At 42.0% G+C, this 20,853-nt stretch overlaps 3 protein-coding genes across 11 annotated transcripts in view; 2 read left to right on the top strand and 1 right to left on the bottom strand.

Moving 5' to 3' along the window:
- Positions 1 to 622, bottom strand: part of LOC110486724 (NADH dehydrogenase (ubiquinone) complex I, assembly factor 6) — a 9,244-nt gene extending 8,622 nt beyond the window's left edge. For 3 of the 7 annotated variants that reach the window (XR_016485892.1, XM_036945545.2, XM_036945539.2), the window contains exon 1: positions 152 to 578. Coding sequence is in view for 3 of the 7 variants with exons in the window: in XM_036945539.2 (XP_036801434.1) it covers positions 152 to 342 (191 nt within the window). In the remaining 4 variants the exon portion in view is untranslated. Of the gene's footprint in view, positions 1 to 151 lie in introns of all 7 variants that reach the window. The other 4 variants (XR_016485895.1, XM_090196212.1, XM_090196206.1 and 1 more) reach the window with 2 other exon arrangements.
- Positions 622 to 19,884, top strand: nagpa (N-acetylglucosamine-1-phosphodiester alpha-N-acetylglucosaminidase). 3 transcript variants are annotated; one of them, XR_016485886.1, is made up of 12 exons: positions 622 to 785; positions 2,538 to 2,749; positions 2,975 to 3,242; positions 4,350 to 4,489; positions 4,957 to 5,065; positions 5,719 to 5,847; positions 6,033 to 6,238; positions 6,371 to 6,418; positions 6,506 to 6,951; positions 7,671 to 7,802; positions 16,035 to 16,113; positions 16,809 to 17,533. XR_016485886.1 is itself a non-coding variant. In XM_021558501.3 (12 exons), the coding sequence occupies exons 1-12, from the start codon at positions 703 to 705 to the stop codon at positions 17,053 to 17,055; spliced, it is 1,782 nt and encodes a 593-aa protein (XP_021414176.2). In that variant the 5' UTR covers positions 622 to 702; the 3' UTR covers positions 17,056 to 19,884. The 3 variants fall into 3 exon arrangements, 2 of the variants coding, with proteins under 2 accessions (XP_021414176.2, XP_021414189.2); XM_021558501.3 differs by having other exon boundaries at positions 6,823 to 6,951; positions 16,809 to 19,884; XM_021558514.3 differs by lacking the exons at positions 16,035 to 16,113; positions 16,809 to 17,533 and adding an exon at positions 8,385 to 8,543 and having other exon boundaries at positions 6,823 to 6,951.
- Positions 17,735 to 20,853, top strand: part of LOC110486727 (tumor protein p53-inducible nuclear protein 1) — a 20,324-nt gene continuing 17,205 nt past the window's right edge. Inside the window, exon 1 of the mRNA XM_090196228.1 lies at positions 17,735 to 18,026. The gene's annotated coding sequence lies outside the window, so the exon portion shown is untranslated. The remainder of the gene's footprint in view (positions 18,027 to 20,853) is intronic.

Raw genomic sequence — 20,853 nt, 5'->3', positions numbered from 1 at the left:
GAAAGTCCAATTCTCTTCAAAGCATTTCATTGAGGAACATTTGGACAATGTAGCCAGTCACAGAGGGCCATGCGATTTGTGCATAGAAGGATGCTTGCAAGTCATTCCATTTAGAGCCATATTTTACTAACTAGCAAGTTGGCTTGCTTACCTCACAATGTCGATACAGTATTTTTCGTTGTGCTGCGACTCTATAGTCGAGTTTGTTGAAGCTCGTAGACATTTCACTTCTGTAGGTCGTTGAATGCAAATAGCGTGTGGCAATATCTTTCTTTGGAGTGAGTGAAATACCGAACATTTTGTGGTTAATAGTCCATGCTTTGCACTAATGCCAGATGCCATGTTGACAACATACCCTTCAACTTTCACCCTTACCTTGTGTCGCAACAAAAGTCTTCCTCCCTATTTAATTTGTGTTCCGCTTTCTGTTGTATTTTTAAATACAGAACACTCGTTTTAGGTAAAGTATTTGTCTCAAGTTAGTTAATTATTGGTTAACTTTGCTAATTTAGCGAACAATATGTAGCAGCTACAACTGTGCATTTCCGTGTCATTTATAGTGGACGTTTTCAGCAGGCAAAGTAAACAGAACATCATGTGCTCTTCTTGTCTTGGACAAGTCATATGACTTCCCTCGCGTTGATTATGGTAGCTAAAAAGTAGAGTGAGGCAGGCGCACACTTTCAATGTCTATGCTATCATATGGCAACACTTTCAGTGAATGGTCATTTTGCGTTGCTCCTGATATGGATTGGTATTTGGCTTTCGGAGTGCAACGATATTGGGTAAGGGCCGTCGTTTCTATCTCGCTAGCAAAACTTTCACAATCATACTCAGAAGTTAACCAGCGCTAGCCTGCTCGCTAGCTAGCTAGGTTGGTTGTGCTTGTGCTGCTGTCTAAAAGAGGCAGACAATAATCTTGTTAGGACAGCCTGTGAGGAGCACTTATCTGACTTCGTAGTCCCGTGTAGTTAAGTTAGTAGAGCATGGCTCATGCAGTTCCAGATTTGTGGGTTCTATTCCCAAGGAAAATGTATGGACTAAAATGTTAAATGTATGAGGGTAAATTAGTATTCCCTGCCTATGTTCTGCCAGGTTTTGGAATTATGAACTAACCAACTAATGCATTCATCATTTGGTCAGTTATAGCCAGCCAGTTGCTTGATTATAATGTTTATCTATTGCAGTGGCAGCAGTAAAGTGCAAAGTCATTCTTGTCTTTGACAGCAGAGATAACGAACGGTATGCTGTCCATTTGTGAATATAGTCAAGTGACGAAGTCTTTGGCACGCACACTTTGCTTCACTGCAAGCTGAGGACCCATCTGAAATACACTGTGTGTATGTTTATTATAACTGACCAAATTATGAATGCATTAGTTGGTTAGTTTATAATCCCAGAACATAGGTAGGGAATACTAATTTACCCTCATACATTTGACATTTTAGTCCATGCATTTGCATATTAGTATTTTTTTGTACTTTGCTAATGTTAAATATGAGCATTTTTTTTATGCATGAAATAAATCCTCCCCTATTCTTGACAAAATTATATTGTTATTTAAAGTACAAATCTGAAATCCACGGTAAAGTACACGTCATTGCATTGAGGCAGAGATGTTTCTTTGGTCACCACCCATCTTGAAGTTTCCGGTAGTTGGATATAATCAACACTAGAGAGCAGTATTGTATAGTGCTGTGCTTGTATCTCAAATTATATAAATCAATTCCTAGTAATCAATTCTCAAGTTTGTCTGTTTTTTTACAGACCCTGTCTTTACTTTGTTACAACAACCTCTCCAGCATTTCTCTCATCCTATCAAATAGCATAAGCTGTCATATGTTGTCTAATGTCATAGAATACCCATTTGAAGGTCTTAAGAGCTTATTGAAAGCATATCTATGAAGCGGGAGATCTGTTATGTGCCCTATTTCTATGCTTTCTGTTTTAAAGTTACATTTTTGTGTCTTTTACTATTGTTTTTGTACAACCAGCTTCAAACTGCTAAAATACTATATTTTTGGTTATGGAATATATATTTCAGTGGTTTAGATGGTACAATGATTCTCTACACTATACTTGCCTGTTTTGTTACTTTAACTGAAATCAGGTGTGATTTCTGCATATTGTATCTTGCATAGTGCATCTTTATTAACCCTTACCGTAGCCATTTCAACTTCAATTTGGTGACATAAGCATTGAGACGTACCAAGGATCCCGGATAGCAAAGAACTTGGTCTGAAGTGGGCCAAGGCTTTTTCTTCTGGAAAACATTTAGTCACATGACATGACCAACACTCTTTTGACGCACTGATAATAAGTCAATTGTTTGAGAGTGTTTTTGGACTCAACTCAATAAATGTGTCACAAGTACTTTTACTTTAAAGAAAAAATGTATAAACATTTTCACTGCAGATCTTGATTTCTTTGAATGCAGTTTGTCTATTTTGCATCAGGTTTAATGCAATATGGACTCAGGAGAAGTGTATCATCATGAGTAAATAAAGTTGAAACAACTGGATATTTGTTCTCCACAGTCCCTCATTGGACGATGACCTCCTATCGCCGTACCCCTACGGCCATAGCCATGGACCCTCGCACTCCCACCGTCATGTCCGAGACTGCCAGTCCGTTGTCCATGGCAACGTCACCCACCAGACCTGGCCTGCCAGCAACCACACTGGGGTGCCTGTGGCTGAGTCGAAAGTCTTCATCTCTGACGTCCCTGGCACAACCCGATGGGTCACAGGTCAGTGGAGGAAATACTTATTTTGAAAATACCCCTAAAATTGCCCCATTAAAAAAAAAAATCATTATGGCAAAATTTTATTTTCTTTGTTTCCATAGCTATTCAGCAGTTTAAACGCCATACCCTTACAATATTAGGCTTTTGTCAAGTGAGATTATTTTCCAATTTTTTGTTATTGTGTATATAAACTCTAAAATTTAAGAAATGATTTCCTCCCTGCCACAGGTCACATTACAGTGGTCCACGACCCCCTGAGGACGGTGTCTGTGCTGGAGCCTGGAGGGCCGGGGGGGTGTGGGATGAACCAGAGGGAGGTGGTGGAGGAAACTGCTAGAGCCGGCAGTTGTCTCTATGCCCAGAATGGAGGTTTCTTTGATACTAGGACCGGGGAGTGTTTGGGGAATCTAGTGAGTGACGGGGTGCAAGTGAGGGACAGCAAAGGGTTGCAGAATGCCCAGTTTGGCATCCGGAGGGACGGGACGCTGGTGTTTGGGTAAGAGCTGCCGGTCTCGTTGAATTTCCGTCTCAATATCTCTCTGTGCCTCAACTTGAGCTCCATTTGTGGTTGTAATGTGTATAATTTCTAACAGAAATCTGGACTTCTTAACTTTTTCTAGACATGCTGTTAAGGCTTGTAGTTGAGGTTGTGGAACACTGATCCTGTTATCATAAAATACAAAGATCTTATGTTTATTTGCTCAAACACAAAGGCCTTTATTACATGCTACGATTATTACTCATTCTAAATTATCGCAAGTCTTATCTAATCTCCCTAACAGCAATTGTTCTTTGTTTCTCCATATGAAACTTTAATGAACTTCCGCTAGCCAAACCTCCATGCCCAAATGAAGCCACCCAACGAAAACACACGCACATGCCACAATAACCCTATCACGTAAATGACGTCTACTTTGGAACATAACCAGTTAGATTAGGACGGTACTCCCTGTTCCCTGGAGAAGTGGGTTGTGTTGACCTGTCAGTCATTCCGTGTAGAGTATTGGCTCTACCTTGGATTTTTCCTGTTTCCCAGATAATGGTGTTTACGTTCATGTACGTTTGATGGGGAAAAATAAGAGCAGTGAAAAAAGCAGTGGTCCCTAAACCGATAAAACCAGCCGCTTGGTTCTTGTGTAGTGGCTGATGTAATATTGTAATGGCAGAATCACCAAACCATTCACTGTGTCCAATGTGCCCCCCACATCTCATTCCCCCCATAGATTTTTTTGTATGTTAGAGTCCGTGGGCTATGAACACTAAGCTATTTAATTGTCACAAATTGAAGTACAAACATTTCTTGTGGGGCCAACAAAGCTAGCCAGGTGAAAACACTGTGTACAGAGATTCAGGATGCACTTGAGCTTTTGGCTGACTAAGCCATCATGTTTTATCTCACTAGATTGCTGAATGTACCCTTTTTAACATGAGTATCAAAGCATGTGATCTCATGTGTACCTTGTTCCACAGTTGGTTATTCCTTTCTTGAGATATGACTGACTGGTGTTATTTGATGCTGTTTGGGGTAACTTTACTTTTTCCTCATCTTTGTCCCTGATTTACCCTCTCTACATCCTGTTTCTCTACTTCTTTTTGTCTCAAGTTATCTCTCTGAGGAGGACGTTCAGGAAGAAGCCAACCCCTTTGTGCAGTTGGTCAGTGGGGTGGTGTGGCTGCTCCGAAACAGCCAGGTCTACATTAACCAGAGCATACAGGCTGAGTGTGACACGACACAGGAGACGGGTAGCTACTGCAGGATACTGAGGATGTCTTCAACTTAGGCATACTTACTTAAAATGCTAGAGATATATGTAGTTAGTATTGACATATTTTAATATTACTTTAGGTAAAAGTCTCCATTAAGTGCAGGTCTAGCATCGGCTTACTCAACCATTAGATTAGGAAGTAAAAAGCAGGACTGGCCTTACGTAGGCACTTGGTGGTAACTTTGTCCTAGACTTGATGTAGAAATCTGTTTTTGGCTTCACGTCACTCGTATAACATGGCCATTTAAAACATCAGGGAGTTGTAAAAATACATAATAAAAAATACATTTAGAAATATGAAGAGAAACTGCATTTGGCAACATTGACAAATGCATATGGTGAAACCCTGTTTGCCCATTCTGGTTATGTAAAAACAACAATGATGTATTCTATCAAATTCAGCCAGTATGCTTCAATTCAATTTTCATGCATTTGATTCCGCAGGGAATTTCCGCCATTTTGTGGACGTAGTGTCAGCCAGGACAGCGGTTGGTCACGATGAGGAGGGGAAACTAATCCTGTTCCACATAGACGGACAGACTGACCACAGAGGGTAAGAATGGACAAGAGATGAGGAGTTGAGAAAAGGGAGGGAGAAGAGGGTAAGGAGATAGAAAGGGTGGAAAATAATACAGGTGTAATTGGATGAGGGTGAAAAAGTGGAAAGTATTGTGGGAGTCAGGAGAGGGAATATAGTGGGGGGGGGGGGGAATTGGTTGGTAAAAGTGATGGAGAGTGAAAGGAATGTGAGACAATGCAGGTTTGATTGGAGGCAGAAGTGGGGCCATTTAGGCATATGAAGGGAGATGGGGCGAAGTAAAAAGGCTCTAATCAATTCTATTGATCTGGCTTTCTCTGCACCGGTGCAATGAACAAATGACCTCGTTAACCTAGAGTTTCATGAGTTTAAGACATGGCTTTGGAAAGACCACAAGGGGACATGTCTGTTCATGTCCATGGCCTCTCCACTCTATCAGGCCATATAAAGTCAATAAATCTTATCTAGTAAGCGCAGTCTCTCGGTGCAAATCACACCAACCATTGACCTTCTCCAATGAATTGACCTTATTTTTCACACAATTAACATTGCTTCAGAAGTCCTTATGGATTTGTTTTGCTTTAAATGCAAGCACCTTCCTCCTATATGGCCTTATGGTACAGTACTGTACTAGTGGTTTTGTACCAATTGTTCTCTCCTCTCTCTAGTATGAATCTTTGGGAGGTGGCAGATTTTCTGAAAGGTCAGGGGGTCATCAATGCCATCAACCTGGATGGGGGTGGTTCCTCCACTTATGTGGCGAACGGCTCATTGGCCAGCTACCCCTCGGACCACTGGTAAGCCAATCAGAAAGCTCACGTCACATTCATTGCAAGACATTACAAGGTTTATGGAGCTGCTTTTTGTGGCTTTTATTTTAGTCATATGTTGTTGCTGTTTGACACACTGTAAATTATAATATTCATGATATTCATTCTCTCACCTGCTCTTTGTCTCCATGCTCCTCTATTCCCTCCTTCAGTGTCTCAAACCCCATGTGGCGCTGCCCTCGGCGGGTCTCCACCATCCTGTGCGTCCACCAGCCCCAGTGTCAGCCTGAGGACTGCAGCGGGCACGGGACGTGCATCAATGGGCACTGCCAATGCCAGGAGGGCTGGAGTGGGACTGGCTGTGACACCCTGGTGTGCCAACCTCCTGCCTGTGGTGCCCACGGTGTCTGTACACAGGGTGAGTGAGGAGTGGGTACAGTTTTTCTCTCCTCTCGAGTTCAGAACCAGCTCTCTGAGGTTACAATGAAATGCCTCTCTCTCCTATTTCTCTATTCTCTTTCTCTCATCTCATCCCTCTCTCCTTGTGCAGATGGCTGTGCGTGTGACGCTGGATGGAGAGGGAAGAACTGCAGCCAAGGTAATCAGCCTCTCTCTCTCTGGCTTGGTTTGTTTACACAACAAGTCTGTCATTTCACCTGGTGTGAAACATGTTGCTTGTCCCCAGGACCCTATGATTTGTGAAGAATGTGCTCTGTCGAGCTTTGGCAATTACGGTTGGTAGTTATAACTTCCACATTCCAGGGCAGTACTTTAACACCTCCTAGACCTCACATTTTCTTTCACTCACTGCACCTTCTCCCAACCCAATGGCCCTATAATACACTCTTTACCTTCCTGACCAAACCTGTGTCCTACATAACTGTATACAATGACGTCTTGTCCTCATATCTTGTAATACTCCCTCCAAAATCTACAGTATCTGACCGTCCACCTATCACAGCTTACTAGTGTCTTTTAACTTATTTTCTCTGTCTCGCTCAGTGTGTGATTTGGGTTTCTATGGAGACGGCTGCAACCAGACATGCACCTGCACTAACGGGGGCTTATGTGACACTGTTCACGGTGACTGCAGCTGCCCCATTGGTTTCCGTGGCGACTCCTGTGAACAAGGTGTGTTGCTAGCAGTGAGGCAGGATAAGTGTGTAACCCTGATTGATTGGTGTACACCTAAACAACCTTTACGACCCTCCAAAGCAAATTCGTAATCCCCTATCAAACCCTAATTTCTCTTTCACATTCCCAGACCTTCCCTCACCTGTTTTAGTAATAGCACCTTGGAGCGCTTCCAATGTTATGCCTTATTCCCAGTCTCACAGGGATAACGGTGAGCAACAAAAGCTTTCCCAGTGGTCTGGCTAGAACATTCTCCCCCTCTGTACGACTTCTGCCAATAGTCTTGCTCCAAATCTCTGAATGAGAACTGCTGGAACACATTAGCCCTAATATGCTAAGCCTTCGTTATATCACTTCCTTGGCCCTCTGATGCCCAAATCCTGGACTGAATACCTGTGGCGTTGGAGATTAAATGAAGCTATTGTTGATGTCTTATTGTCTTGTCAGAGCTGTTAAACTCTTCATGTTCATCAATGCTGTAGTTCCCATGTATTATGGACTAGCTTATGTGTGACAATTACATATTGTGAACATTTATCTTAAAATCCCTAAGAAGGTCTAGGAAACTAAAACATTGGTACGAACCCCGGATGTTGCAAGCTAGAGCAGTAGTTTTCAGCAGGGAAGTTTCTTTACATTAAAGCTTTATTGTATTTTCCAGTGATATCTCACCCTGTTTCCTTGGTGTCTCGCATCACTTCCTGTGTTCCCCTCAGAGTGTCCTCTGGGTTTGTACGGGCTGGACTGTGGGCAGAAGTGCCAGTGCCAGGACATGTGCCCATGTGACCCGGTCACAGGAAGCTGCAATGCCTTGTTCCAGGGAGAGAAGAACCAGAGCATACACAGAGGTATGGAACCACCTGTTACTCCCCCACCTACTCAGAGCACCAGTAGTTGCAGTAACTAAATGGATCACAACATACTGCATAAAGAGGTTACAAGCCTCTATTCATGATTTCTGCACCTCGGTCTCTAAAAATTACTAATAGTTTCATAGTTGTCGTCCTGTAAAGTGTCTTGTACAGTATGTGGACCACTTCATTCTAAGCCTGCTAGCATAGGTTTTCTCCCAAACATGACTTGTCTGTTTTCATTGGTTACCCATCATTACATGGTACAGACATTCAGGATATGTTTCAGTTGGCTGTATGTAGTCTAGGGCTGGCCCCAACTAAAAAGATCTTGGTCGACTGAAGTCTGTTCTTTCACCAAATCGATTGGTTGACATTTTTAAACGTGTATTTCTCCATATAGACACATCCTATGTAGTTTGATAAAATCAACTATATGCATTGAGCTTGTCTGATTCTTTAAGCTCACTGTTTGAAATAAGACACATGACTCAAGAGGGAGCCAGAGATCTAGATAACCAGAAGAAAAATCTTAACCTGACCCAACCATCCTCTTCCCTCTCCTGATGGCTTTTGCAGATTCTGCCATTACTCTCCCGAAGTTGCTGGTAATTGGCTACATGAGGAGTCTGCAACCTTTTTTCATGTGGCATGCCAATTTATCTTACCATTTCTACCGATCTGTGTGCCAGTTATGGTTTTCATATGCACATTTATAAAAACGTCTTCATATCTCAATCATTGTCATGTGGTTACTCAAAATTATATCTAAATTAAAATGATACAAACCTAAAAAGTAACTTCTATTGCTGTTGGCCAACTATGTAAAAAATAGCCTACATAAAGCCAACAAATAAAAACATTGCAACCTGCTGATATAAAATATCCTATAAATCACACAGACATGGTCTGTCTGCAATGAACTTGAAACATTTCTATCAACTATTAACTTGGGTCTGGTCTGAAGCTTGCTCTAGCAAACTTGCAACATTGTATAAAATATTCTGGGCCCTCAGGTTCCTGCTCCAGTGAGCATGGGACAGACACCGCTGTAGGCTATTTGCGCAAGTGATAAGAAGCAGTGCTTGACTTGGGCAGGAGCTCACCGGAGCGGAGTACCGACACCTCAAATGTCCTATTGCTTGAGCTCCTGTACCTCTTATAGAATATTAGCTAAAAACTATTGTGGAGCTCATGCACCTAAATATAAACAGTACCTGCACCCAAAATGGGGCCAGGACCTATTTCAGTCTAAGTCAACCACTGATGAGAAGTGATCAGGTAGGCCTATTTAGTGACATTTCCACTGGATCAGAGCATGACATTTTTCCATTCACACTGAGTGGTATTTGAAAGGGAGAGCGCTGGAAAGATTTTTCAAATACATTGAGGAACTACTGTCATTCTCAATGGATGTTAAAACAGACTTTTTTTGCTTGCTGTTTGAGGTGAAGAAAACATGACTTTGAGAATCTCCACAGCTCATTAGTCGTGATGCGTTAAGCCAATCAGAAATACTATCAGATCCCCAAATGGGCACACTTTATATGCTAATAGGCCTACTTCTAAGTCTAATCAGGTGCGTGTCCTTACTCAACATTGTCTTTTGTCGGGAGCACTCCTGTCAATGACTAAATGGAATTGGCAAAATTCGTAATTAAATAAACCAACTTGTTCCTCACAAGTGTTGCATAGGTTGTGTGCTCTGCAAACAATGTGTCCACTCCGACAATGAGAACGCTAAAAGGAATAATATATTGAATGCATTAACAGAAATGACCATAGCCGAACAAACACTGTAGATTAAGAATTAACGGTAAATGCACTACTGGTGATATCTTTAATGTGGAACTGATAGACGCTAACAATCAAACGCAAAAAAATCACACAATGAAGTTATGAAACAATGAATGTGCACAAATTGGTGGGAGAAAGTGCATTCTGGAGAGAAGTGCATTGTGCATCTGGGTCAGTCATGGTCAATCCGACGTCTGCATTGGCCATACAGCATTTATGGTGAATTGGCCTCTGCAGAAGTCATGGCATTCACGCTTCGCAGCGCAGTGCAGAGCTGTTGTAAAGGAAGTAGTACAGCTCCCATCTACCGTCAACCAATAATGTCAATGCAGAGCTATACAGGGCCCTCCGCATTGGTTCATTTGGGAGGTGCATGGCTGCTGCATGCCTCTGGAGGCACCGTAATTGCGTTACACCCTCCATACGGCGCCGCCGACCACATTTCGGATCTAGCATAAATTGGCTTTTAGTCTAGGCCTTCGCAATAGATTAGTTCACTGAGATGGCCGTGTGTGTGTGATACACGCATGCTACTGGTCGACAAAAAATAAATAATCTTGGTTGACCAACAGCCTGTCAACTAATTGGGGGGCACCCTAATCTAGTCGCCCTGTGTGTCTAGTGTTCTCATTGTAGTACAAATCAGGAAGGTTTATCTCTGAGATGATCTCAGCTGTCCCAGCACACCCAGACTCATTTCCCTTCCATGTATTACCTCATTTTCTCTTCCCCTCTCTTTTGTTCCTGTCTGTCATTTTACCTCCCTCCTTGTTTGTTACTTGTTGGCTATATGCAGTGTTGTAACGATGTACAAAAGGGGAATAATCATTTACAATGGTGTTTGTTCTTCACTGGTTGCCCTTTTCTTGTGGCAACAGGTCATGCATAAATAAATATTGCTGCTGTGATGGCACACGGTGGTATTTCACCCAATATATTTGAGTTTATCAATTTGAGTTTTCTAGTTCTTTGCTGGTCTGTAATCTGAGGGAAATATGCGTCTCTATTGTCATACATTTGGCAGGAGGTTAGGAAGTGCAGCTCAGTTTCCACTTAATTTTGTGGGCAGTGCACATAGCCTGTGTTCTCTTGAGAGCCTGGTCTGCCTACAGCGGCCTTTCTCAGTAGCAAGGCTATGTTCACATAGACAAAGCTTTCCTTAATTTTGGGTCAGTCAGTGGTCCGGTATTCTGCCGCTCTGTACTCTGTTTAGACACATTGGAGATAATTATTTTAGTTCTCATGATTTGGTTGGGTCTAATTGTGTTGGACCAGCTTGCTTAGGGGACTCTTCTCCATGTTAATGTCTCTGTAGGGGATGACTTTGTTATGGAAGGTTTGGTAATCACTCGCTCTCTGTCTGCATATCTCCCTCCCTTATTCTGCTGGTTGTGTCCATATGTAGGGCATAGTAGGGATGTGTTCATGAGCTCTCCTAAACTATGACCGGCCCGTGCAGACTCTAATCTCACCACTTTGTTTTACTTTAGTTATCTCTGTGGGATCCACCACCTCTATTTACTCTAGTTCTATGTTGGTGGCGTTTTTATGTGTGGGGGTTGTAACATCAACGCCACACTACACTGACTCATTCCCTCTCATTCTAGTGTGTTCTCACTCACCCCCTTCCGCAGTCCTTCATCCCATGTCCTCCAAGGTTGATCGCCCTCTCTGAGCATAGCCCAGGACAGTGCTCTTTATGAGGATGATGGGCTGACTGGCCCTCACCACAGTCTACTGACTGCCTGGCTGCCACTTACAACACACATGTAGGAGTTTAAAATATTTAGACCCTTGTAAAACAGAGGAGGGTTAAGGGGGGCTTAATCAAGCTGTGTTGGGATGTATGTCACAAACTAGAGTAACCCTAATAAATCCCCAGTCCTCTACATATGTACTTTTGAAGTCGGAAGTTTACATACACTTAGGTTGGAGTCATTAAAACTCGTTTTTCAACCACTCCACAAATTTCTTGTTAACAAACTAGTTTTGGCTAGTCGGTTTGGACATCTACTTTGTACATGACACAAGTCATTTTTCCAACAATTGTTTACAGACAGATTATTTCACTTAAAGTTCATGATCACAATTCCTGTGGATCAGATGTTTACCTACACTAAGTTGACTATGCCTTTTTAAACAGCTTGGAAAATTCCAGAAAATGATGTCATGGCTTTAGAAGCTTCTGATAGGCTAATTGACATCATTTGAGTCAATTGGTGGTGTACCTGTGGATGTATTTCAAGACCTACCTTCAAACTCAGTGCCTCATTGCTTGACATTATGGGGAAAACAAAAGAAATCCGCCAAGACCTCAGAAAAAAGATTGTAGACCTCTACAATTCTGGTTCATTCTTGGGCACTGTTTCCAAAAGCCTGAAGGTACCAGGTTCATCTGTAAAAACAATAGTACGCAAGTATCAACACCATGGGACCATGCAGCCGTCATTCCGCTCAGGAAGGAGACTCGTTCTGTCCCCTAGAGATGAACGCATTTTGGTGCGACAAATGCAAATCAATCCCAGAACAACAGCAAAGGACCTTGTGAAGAGGCTGGAGGAAACAGGTACAAAAGTATCTGTATCCACAATAAAACGAGCCCTATATCGACAACCTGAAAGGCAGCTCAGCAAGGAAGAAGCCACTGCTCCAAAAGTCATTAAAAAAACCAGACTACAGTTTGCAACTGCACATGGGGACAAAGATCGTACTTTTTGGAGAAATGTCCTCTAGTGTGATGAAACAAAAATGGAACTGCTTGGCCATAATGACTATCGTTGTGTTTGGAGGAAAAAGGGGGATGCTTGTAAGCCGACGAACTCCCTCGCAGCCGTGAAGAACAGGGGTGGCAGCCTCATGTTGTGGGGGTTCTTTGCTGCAGGAGGGTCTGGTGCACTTCACAAAATAGATGGCATCATGATGTAGGAAAATGATGTGGATATATTGAAGCAACATCAAGATATCAGTCAGGAAGTTAAAGCTTTGTCGCAAATGGGTCTTCCAAATGGACAATGAATCCAAACATACTTCCAAATTTGTGGCAAAATGGCTTAAGGACAAAGTCGAGGTATTGGAGTGGCCACCATAAAGCCCTGACCTCAATCCCATTGTAAATTTGTGGGCAGAACTGAAAAGGTGTGTGTGAGCAAGGAGGTCTACAAACCTGGCTCAGTTACACCAGCTCTGTCAGGAGGAATGGGCGAAAATTCACCCAAGTTTATTGTGGGAAGCTTGTGGAAGGCTACCCACAATGTTTGACCCAAGTTACACAATTTAAAGGCAATGCTACTATATACTAATTGAGTGTATGTAGACTTCTGACACACTGGGAATGTGATGAAAGAAGTAAAAGCTGAAATAAATAATTCTCTCTAATATTATTCTGACATTTCACATTCTTAAAATAGTGGTGATCCTAACTGACCTAAGACAGGGAATTATTACTAACATTAAACGTCAGAAACTGAAACAGAGTTTCAATGTATTTGGCTAAGGTGTATGTATAATTCCGACTTCAACTGCACATATCAAGTTTCATTTCTTAATAGCTTGTTTGCAATGTTCCTTGTGTTTACGCTACAATGTAAATGTAGAGTGCCTTCAGGAGGTTTTCATACCCCTTGACTTATTCCACATTTTGTTACAGCCTGAATTTAAACCGGCTTGATACATTTTTTTGTCAAACATCTACACACAATGTCCTATAATGGCAAAGTGAAAACATATTTTTAGACATTTCTGGAAATGTATTGACAATTAATTACAGAAATCTAATTTACATAAGTATTCACACCCCTGAGTCAATACTTTGTAGAAACATATTTGGCAGTGATTACAGCTGTGAGACTAACCCAGACTATGGGCTTTCCACACCTGGGTTGTGCAGTATTTGCCCATTTATTATTTTCAGAAGTCTTCAAGCGCTGCCAAATTTGTTGTAGGTCATTGCCAGACAATTTTCAGGTCTTGCCTTTATATTTAATAAAAAAACTGTAACTCGGCCACTTAGGAACATTCACTGTCTTCTTGGTAAGCAACTCCAGTGCCTTGTGCTTTAGGTCCTGCTGAAAGGAAAAGTAATCTACCAGTGTCTGGTGGAAAGCAGACTGAACCAGGGTTTCCTCTAGGATTTTGCCTGTTCTAAACTCATTCCGTTTATTTTTTTTATCCTGAAAAGGTCCCCCAGTCCTTAACTATTACAAGTATACCCATAAGCTGATGCAGCCATGACTATGCTTAAAAATGGAGAGTGGTACTCAGTAATGTATTTGGATTTGCCCCAAACATAACACTTTGTGTTCAATACAAAAAGTTAATTGCTTTGCCACATTCTTTGCAGTATTACTTTAGTGCCTTGTTGCTAAAAGGATGCATGTTTTGGAATATTTTTTTCTTTACAGGCTTCCTTTTCACTCTGTCAATTAGGTTAATATTGTGGAGAATCTACAATGGTGAACACTGAGGATGGATCAACAACAATCACAACCATTAAACTCCAACTGTTTTGTTGGCCTCATGGTGAAATCCCTGAGCTGTTTTCACCCTCCCTGGTAACTTAGTTAGGATGGACACCTGTGTATTTGTAGTGACTGTGTGTATTGATACACCATCCAAAGTGTAATTAATAACTTCACCATGCTCAAAGGGATATTCAATATGTACCTTTCTATAAACTTAGCAAAAAAAAGTCAAGTCCCTTTTTCAGGACCCTGTCTTAAAAATATAATTTGTAAAAATCCAAATAACTTCACAGATCTTCATTGTAAAGGGTTTAAACTCTGTTTCCCATGCTTGTTCAATGATCCATAAACAAACAATTAATAAACATGCACCTGTGGAATAGTCGTTAAGACACGAACACCTTACAGACGGTAGGCATGCTGCAAGGAGGCACGAGGACAGCAGATGTGGCCAGGGCAATAAATTGCAATGTCTGTATTGTGAGACACCTAAGACAGCGCTACAGGGAGACAGGACAGACAGCTGATCGTCCTCGCAGTGGCAGACCACGTGTAACAACACCTGCACAGGATAGATGCATCCGAACATCACACCTGTGGGACAGGTACAGGATGACAACAACAACTGTCGAGTTACACCAGGAACGTACAATCCCTCCATCAGTGCTCAGACTGTCCGCAATAGGCTGGGAGAGGCTGGACTGAGAGCTAGTAAAGCCTGTTGTTGCCAGACATCACTGGCAACAACGCCGCCTATGGGCACAAACCCACCGTAGCTGGACCAGACAGGACTGGCAAAGAGTGCTCTTCACTGACAAGTCGCGGTTTTGTCTCACCAGGGGTGATGTTCGGATTCGTGTTTATCGTCGCAGGAATGAGCGTCACATCGAGGCCTGTACTCTGGAGCGGGATCGATTTTGGAGGTGGAGGGTCCGTCATGGTCTGGGGCGGTGTGTCACAGCATCATCGAACTGAGCTTGTTTTCATTGCAGGCAATCTCAACACTGTGTTACAGGGAAGACATCCTCCTCCCTCATGTGGTACCCTTCCTGCAGGCTCATCCTGATATGACCCTCCAGCATGACAATGCCACCAGCCATACTGCTCATTCTGTGCGTGATTTCCTGCAAGACAGGAATGTCAGTTCTGTTGCACATGAGATGCGCTGCAGTACTTAATGCAGCTGGTGGCCACACCAGATACTGACTGTTACTTTTGATTTTGACCCTCCCCCCTTTGTTCAGACACATTATTCAATTTCTGTTAGTCACGTCTGTGGAACTTGTTAAGTTTATGTCTGTTGTTGAATCTTGTTATGTTCATACAAATATTTACACATGTTAAGTTTGCTGAAAATAAACACAGTTGACAGTGCGAGGATTTGCGAGGAGTTTGTGTTTTGCCATCTCCCAATAGGTGCCCTTTGTGAGGCATTGGATAACCTCCCTAGTCTTTGTGGGGGAATCTGTTTTTAAAATTCACTGCTCAACTGAGAGACCTGTGGTGTACAGAGATGAGGTAGTCATTAAAAAATCTTGTGAAACACTATTTCACACAGTGAGTCCATGTATCTTATGTGAGTTAAGATAATTAGTTGTTACTCCTGAACTAATTTAAGCTTGCCATAAAAAAAGGGGGTTGAATATTTGTTGACTCAAGACATTTCAGCATTTTCAATTTTAAATGTGTGTAGGCCAGTGACAATCTATAGGTCATCCATTTTAAATTCAGGCTGTAACAAAATGTGTAAGTCACGTGTTGCTTGAATACTTTCTGAAGGCACTATTTGCTTGAGGCAATGTTGAGGAATAACAAATTGTTGTGTTTGTACTTTGATTCCTGTTTTTATGGAGAGAAATTGTCACAGCTAGTGCAGTCAAACAAGGATGCTGAAGCGACCATCTATAGTTGGTATTATGTGTGTGGATGAGACTTTAGACATGAGTGGTTTCTGTAATTGCTGTTTCCACAGCTGGCCATTGCCTGGCCAATCAGATGTTTGCAACATGGAGCGAGGAGGAGGCACACAAATCCAAGCCTTATCTCTCCGAGTAAGTGCCAAAGGTCATTTCAGCTGAAACCCCTCCCTGCTGTTAACCACCTACAAATCAATCTAACCACCCTCCTCGCATGCACAGCCACTCTCCCTCCTTTGTATCCCTCCGTCGCTCTCCTATTGTAAATTAATGCAGATGAACATTGTGCAAAACACAGCCTTTCTATTTTTTCACAGCTTGGCTCAGACAGAAATTCATCACTTAATCCCCTCGTGTGACTAGAACAGCATGTCCACTGCTATGTTTGGTGATGTGCTAATATTTGCATGGACCAACAGTGGTCTAGACCTGTATTTAGCGGGCTTGACCCCTCCATACTTGTAAACACGTCACAGACTGCAGGAGCCATACACATTTATTAACCCCCTTACCTTACACATGCTAGTGAGGGATTGTTTTGAGTTGCTATGGTTTCATCCACAGATGGAGTGAGAGGTTGAAATGTATTTATTCATTGATCATCTTTCTCTCCTGTTCTTAATTCCTCCTCACATTTTTACTCATTGTCCTACAAATGTTCATTTTTGGGGCCCATACTAATATCAATGAATCCTCTTCTGATAATAATGATAAAAATGGGTTTGATTTGGATTGGATATGTACATTTTCCAAGTGCTCTACACACTGCAAATATACCTATTTCACTTCCGATGCCTAGTACCTGATGTCTTCCATTTATCTCTCCTCAGGCAGTGCTGGCTCATCGTCACTGGCCTGTTGACCTCTCTGCTGTTGTCCAGCCTGGTGGGTCACCTGATCATGTGTTGGCGGTCCCCGGCTCACCACCCCGGCCGTGTGGACTACTCCTATGTGCCACTGACAGAGATTGGTGGTGCGTGCAGTTCAGGGGACCGAGGGAAAGGGTCGCAACCCAGCAGAGGCGTATTCGAGATGGACTCAGACTCCCAGGATGAACTGTGGTCGGGTCCGCGCTGAGGGAGGGTGATGGGGGGACGGGTGGGAGTGATCCTACCCTGTTAGGACCGTCTGGCGGAGCTATCTCTAACATATTGTAAAGAGGGGAGGAAGGTTTATATAGAGAATGGGTTGCAATCAATGAAGGAGAGGAAGAGATGGAGCCAGGGATAGAGAAGAGCATAAAGAGGTCAGAGCTGGAGGGAGTGCAGTGCAGAGAGAGGGATCCAAGAGAAGGAGGGGGGGTGGGATGACGAGGCCACCGGATGTTTCAAACTCTATCCCCTATTTGAAGAGAGCTATTTGTATTTTCCCTCTGGCTCATCAGCCACCATCTCGTTATCCAGAGTGGATGTAAAGAGGAAAAACAGACTGAAAAGAAAGAGGCATAGAAGTAAGAGAAAGAAAATAACTTCTCACCCTTTGTACTGTTTTTTTTAAACTAAATGACTATTTTATTGTCCTCCACTCTAGATTTTTCTAAGTGACAAAGAAGAAACAATATGCCAAAATATTTAATTGTGACTAATATCAACAGTAGACTGTATGTTTCCATATAAGAATAGCTATTTTAAGGGGACATAAACAGATAAGGCCTTTGTTTACCATGTTCCACAAGCATGGGATGGATTTCTCCACTTGTTGCCATGAGAACAGACAAGGTAAGAACTTTGAACCCTAGCCAGGAAATCTCCAACCCACTGAACCTTGTATTTATGGAGTCCACTTTATCAAATGATTCAATGTGAATGCACCCATGTTCACTGGGATTGTTTTTAATATTTCCAAACCATTTTTTTCTGTGAAGTCATATTTCCACCAGCCCCGTGAAGCACCCATTTTTGTAACTGTTCAGACGAACTGTTGAAATCATGTTTAAAGGTTGTCTGGATGCCAAGTGTGCTTCTGGTTCAGCCAACATTTTCTAAGGCAGCAGTAGGGATTTGATTGCAGAAATAAGCATGGACCCAAACTAGTTTGACAGGACCTGAGTGAGTATATTTTTTTTGTCTGACAGCTTGTTTGTTGACCGCTCCTTGACCCCAATCTCAATTATTTAACAGAAAGTTAATTCTAGTTATTTTTCAGTTGAGGCTTCTCAGAGACTAGATAATCCTTTCTCTTTTCCATATTATGAGAATTGTGTGGCGGCTTGGTGTGGGGGGGGTAATTATGTTGGGAGAGTGGGGATGTAAAGAAGGATGTTGTTCAATTTTAATCGAACTGTGTGTGGAGTTATCTATATCTCTCAGACTAAGGTTAGGATTCACTTTGAGAAATACCAGAGGTTGTTATATTACAAGGCTGTGGGAGAACACTTGATGGGAAATGTGTTTTGTTGATGTTCTGACATGTGTATTTAACATGCAGGTTACCAGATTGTGGTCTATATGGAGGCTGTTAGTGAGTTGGATTGTCCCACTGAGACTACTAATGACTTGTGCTCAAAAACAGTGAAAGGACTTTATACAGTGACAATGACTCACTGTGTGCTAGCGATGCTGTTGTGTTTGTATAGTTACCTATCTTGACTCGCACTTCCTTGAACTGGTGAAGAAAATGGAGGAATTTCATTTGCGCTCTCACTTCAGGCAAGGCAAAATGCAAATCAAGGTGATTGCTTGAGTAGATGTTTGTTTCAATACATTTGCCTGTTGTAGAGTTGCGAGACTGGTTTTGTTTGGTAAATTGTAGATGTTTTATTATGCAGCTGGATCACTACCCTGGAACAAATGTGGCAGGTTAGCCTTACGGTTAGAGCATTGGGCCAGTAACCGAAAGGTTGCTAGTTCCTTGCTAGCCATCGAGGTGAAAAATCTCTGTGCCCTTGAGTTAGGCACTTAACCCGAATTGCTCCAGGGTCACACTAGCTGTGACCCCACTCTCTGAAGGGTGTCTTGGGAAGAGTTGGGATATGCAAAAAATGAATTTCCAAATCACACACGCGTATTAATAGGACAAATATAAGCACCCACCAAATAATTTTTATTACATACTGTACGCTTGCAATTAATGGGTCTTTTGCTTGAATGTCTTTAATTTTATTTTTTGCACCCTTTTGCTGTAATAGTCTTGGCATATTATAAAAAAGTATTTAATTGTTTTTATATTGTTCAGTTGTAGCCCAGCATGGGTTGTTATTGTCTGTGTGTTAACAACAAACCAGCCCTAGCCAGAGTACGAGCCAGGCTGCGGTACACACCGGGAGAGTGCCGGACATAATTTGCAAACCAATTCTACATGTAGAATCTGTTCGGTTTGTATTTATTTTGAAAGGCGCATTGTGTAATCTAGCTGTGCTTTGTAGTGACCACTGACTTGAGGGCCCTCTGGATTTCAGCCAGCCGGAGGAAGAATGACTGAGAAATGAAAAAGGGAGCTCCTTTACATAAACAGGAAGTGCACCTAGCATAATGCCAAATGATTGGGGGTTGATTTAATATATATTTGTTAAAAATTGGACTTCCTCTGTGTTTTACTCAGGCAAGGACATAATTATGTTTAGTCCCCATCCAATAAGGGTCAGGAATTGATATTTCAATATTTCTAAGTTTGATAATGTGTTAACATTTGTCAAGGAATGTATTTGATGCACTATAGTCATGTATAGTGTTTAATCACAAACTAAAGTCAATGAAGTGAAACTGGTGTAAAAGTTTCCCATGATTGTGCTTCCTTTACTGTCATTGTGGTGAATGACAACTCGCATACCATGTCTACTTGAAACTTCTTGCTGTTAATATGCAAATGTCAAGAATTGAGAAACTGCATTTTGTTAATGGTGGTTGGCATGTCACTGCTGAGTTTTAGTAAAGATTATTTTTCACCAATAAAGCCTTTTTTGCAGTATCAATGTATTTTCTGGGCTAGGTTGGAACTATTTAGGACTTAATTCATACACCTCATTCACAAGTGGTTTATTTTGGTGGACAAAGGAAGTAGCCTAGTCTATAGGCTGCCTCCACAACCGCAATTAACTCATTTGATTGATTTTTATAATCTCATGCGTCCATTACATGTTGGTGTTCAACAGTCAACAAGGTTATTTTCCATGGGAGTGACTGACTGGATGACCCACCCGATCACTTGCTGACTCACCCATGTCTGCCCCGCCTTCTCTGTCCTGTTCAGCTGATGCAATTCTTAAGAGGGATGTCACTCTCCCTCCCTGCATCTCTTTGCTCCTTATTCTGCTTGTTCCCTGTCCACCTCTTTTTTGCTCCCTCAATGTCCTCTCTCTGTTGTTCTATCATGTTCTTACTCCCGCTTATCTCCATTCATGACATACCTTACCCACATTACCTAGAGTGTTCGTGACTACTCCAAAACAATAACTTAAGCATTCATTGTAAATATTGAATTTCTGTGTGTGCCTTTGCTTGAGTGTTTGTGTTTTTCTTTTTAAAGTAGACTGGCAGGAAAGGTTGCCCTCCCACAGTTTCTTTGTTGGTTAGAATTCACTTGTTTACCTGTGAACTGTCACACCCTGGGTCAATGTTAATCAATCAGAACCAGACCCCAATTCTGTGTTTCACCTAATCATCGATCCCATCGCAGGTTATTTTGGGTGTCAAACATACTACAGGCTATGTGCGTCTTTGTCTTATGATGTACATGTTTGTCCATTCCTAAGGGACTGGAGAAAAAAAATTGATGAACCTATTTCACATTGATTTCATTTGTTGTTTTTTTTTACCCATAGTTCCATATTAATCTTTCCTAGTGCTTTGACTTGACATAAGTTGTTGAGGGATGGAAATGTCACCCTCTGCCTATCAATGGACAGTGTCAATCCAACCACAGAATGTGGCTGAATGA

This window comes from Oncorhynchus mykiss, chromosome 2 (assembly GCF_057628025.1).
Source record: "Oncorhynchus mykiss isolate SJ-2025 chromosome 2, ASM5762802v1, whole genome shotgun sequence".
Taxonomy (NCBI): Eukaryota; Metazoa; Chordata; class Actinopteri; order Salmoniformes; family Salmonidae; genus Oncorhynchus; species Oncorhynchus mykiss.
The sequence above is the reverse complement of the archived record's forward strand: the minus strand, read 5'-3'. Positions and strand labels throughout refer to the sequence as shown.

Coding starts and splice junctions, on each gene's coding strand:
- nagpa (XM_021558501.3), top strand. CDS start 703: ATGGCAACACTTTCAGTGAATGGTCATTTTGCGTTGCTCCTGATATGG. Junction 2,750..2,974: donor CACAACCCGATGGGTCACAG/GTCAGTGGAGGA, acceptor TCCCTGCCACAG/GTCACATTACAGTGGTCCAC. Junction 4,490..4,956: donor TGACACGACACAGGAGACGG/GTAGCTACTGCA, acceptor TTGATTCCGCAG/GGAATTTCCGCCATTTTGTG.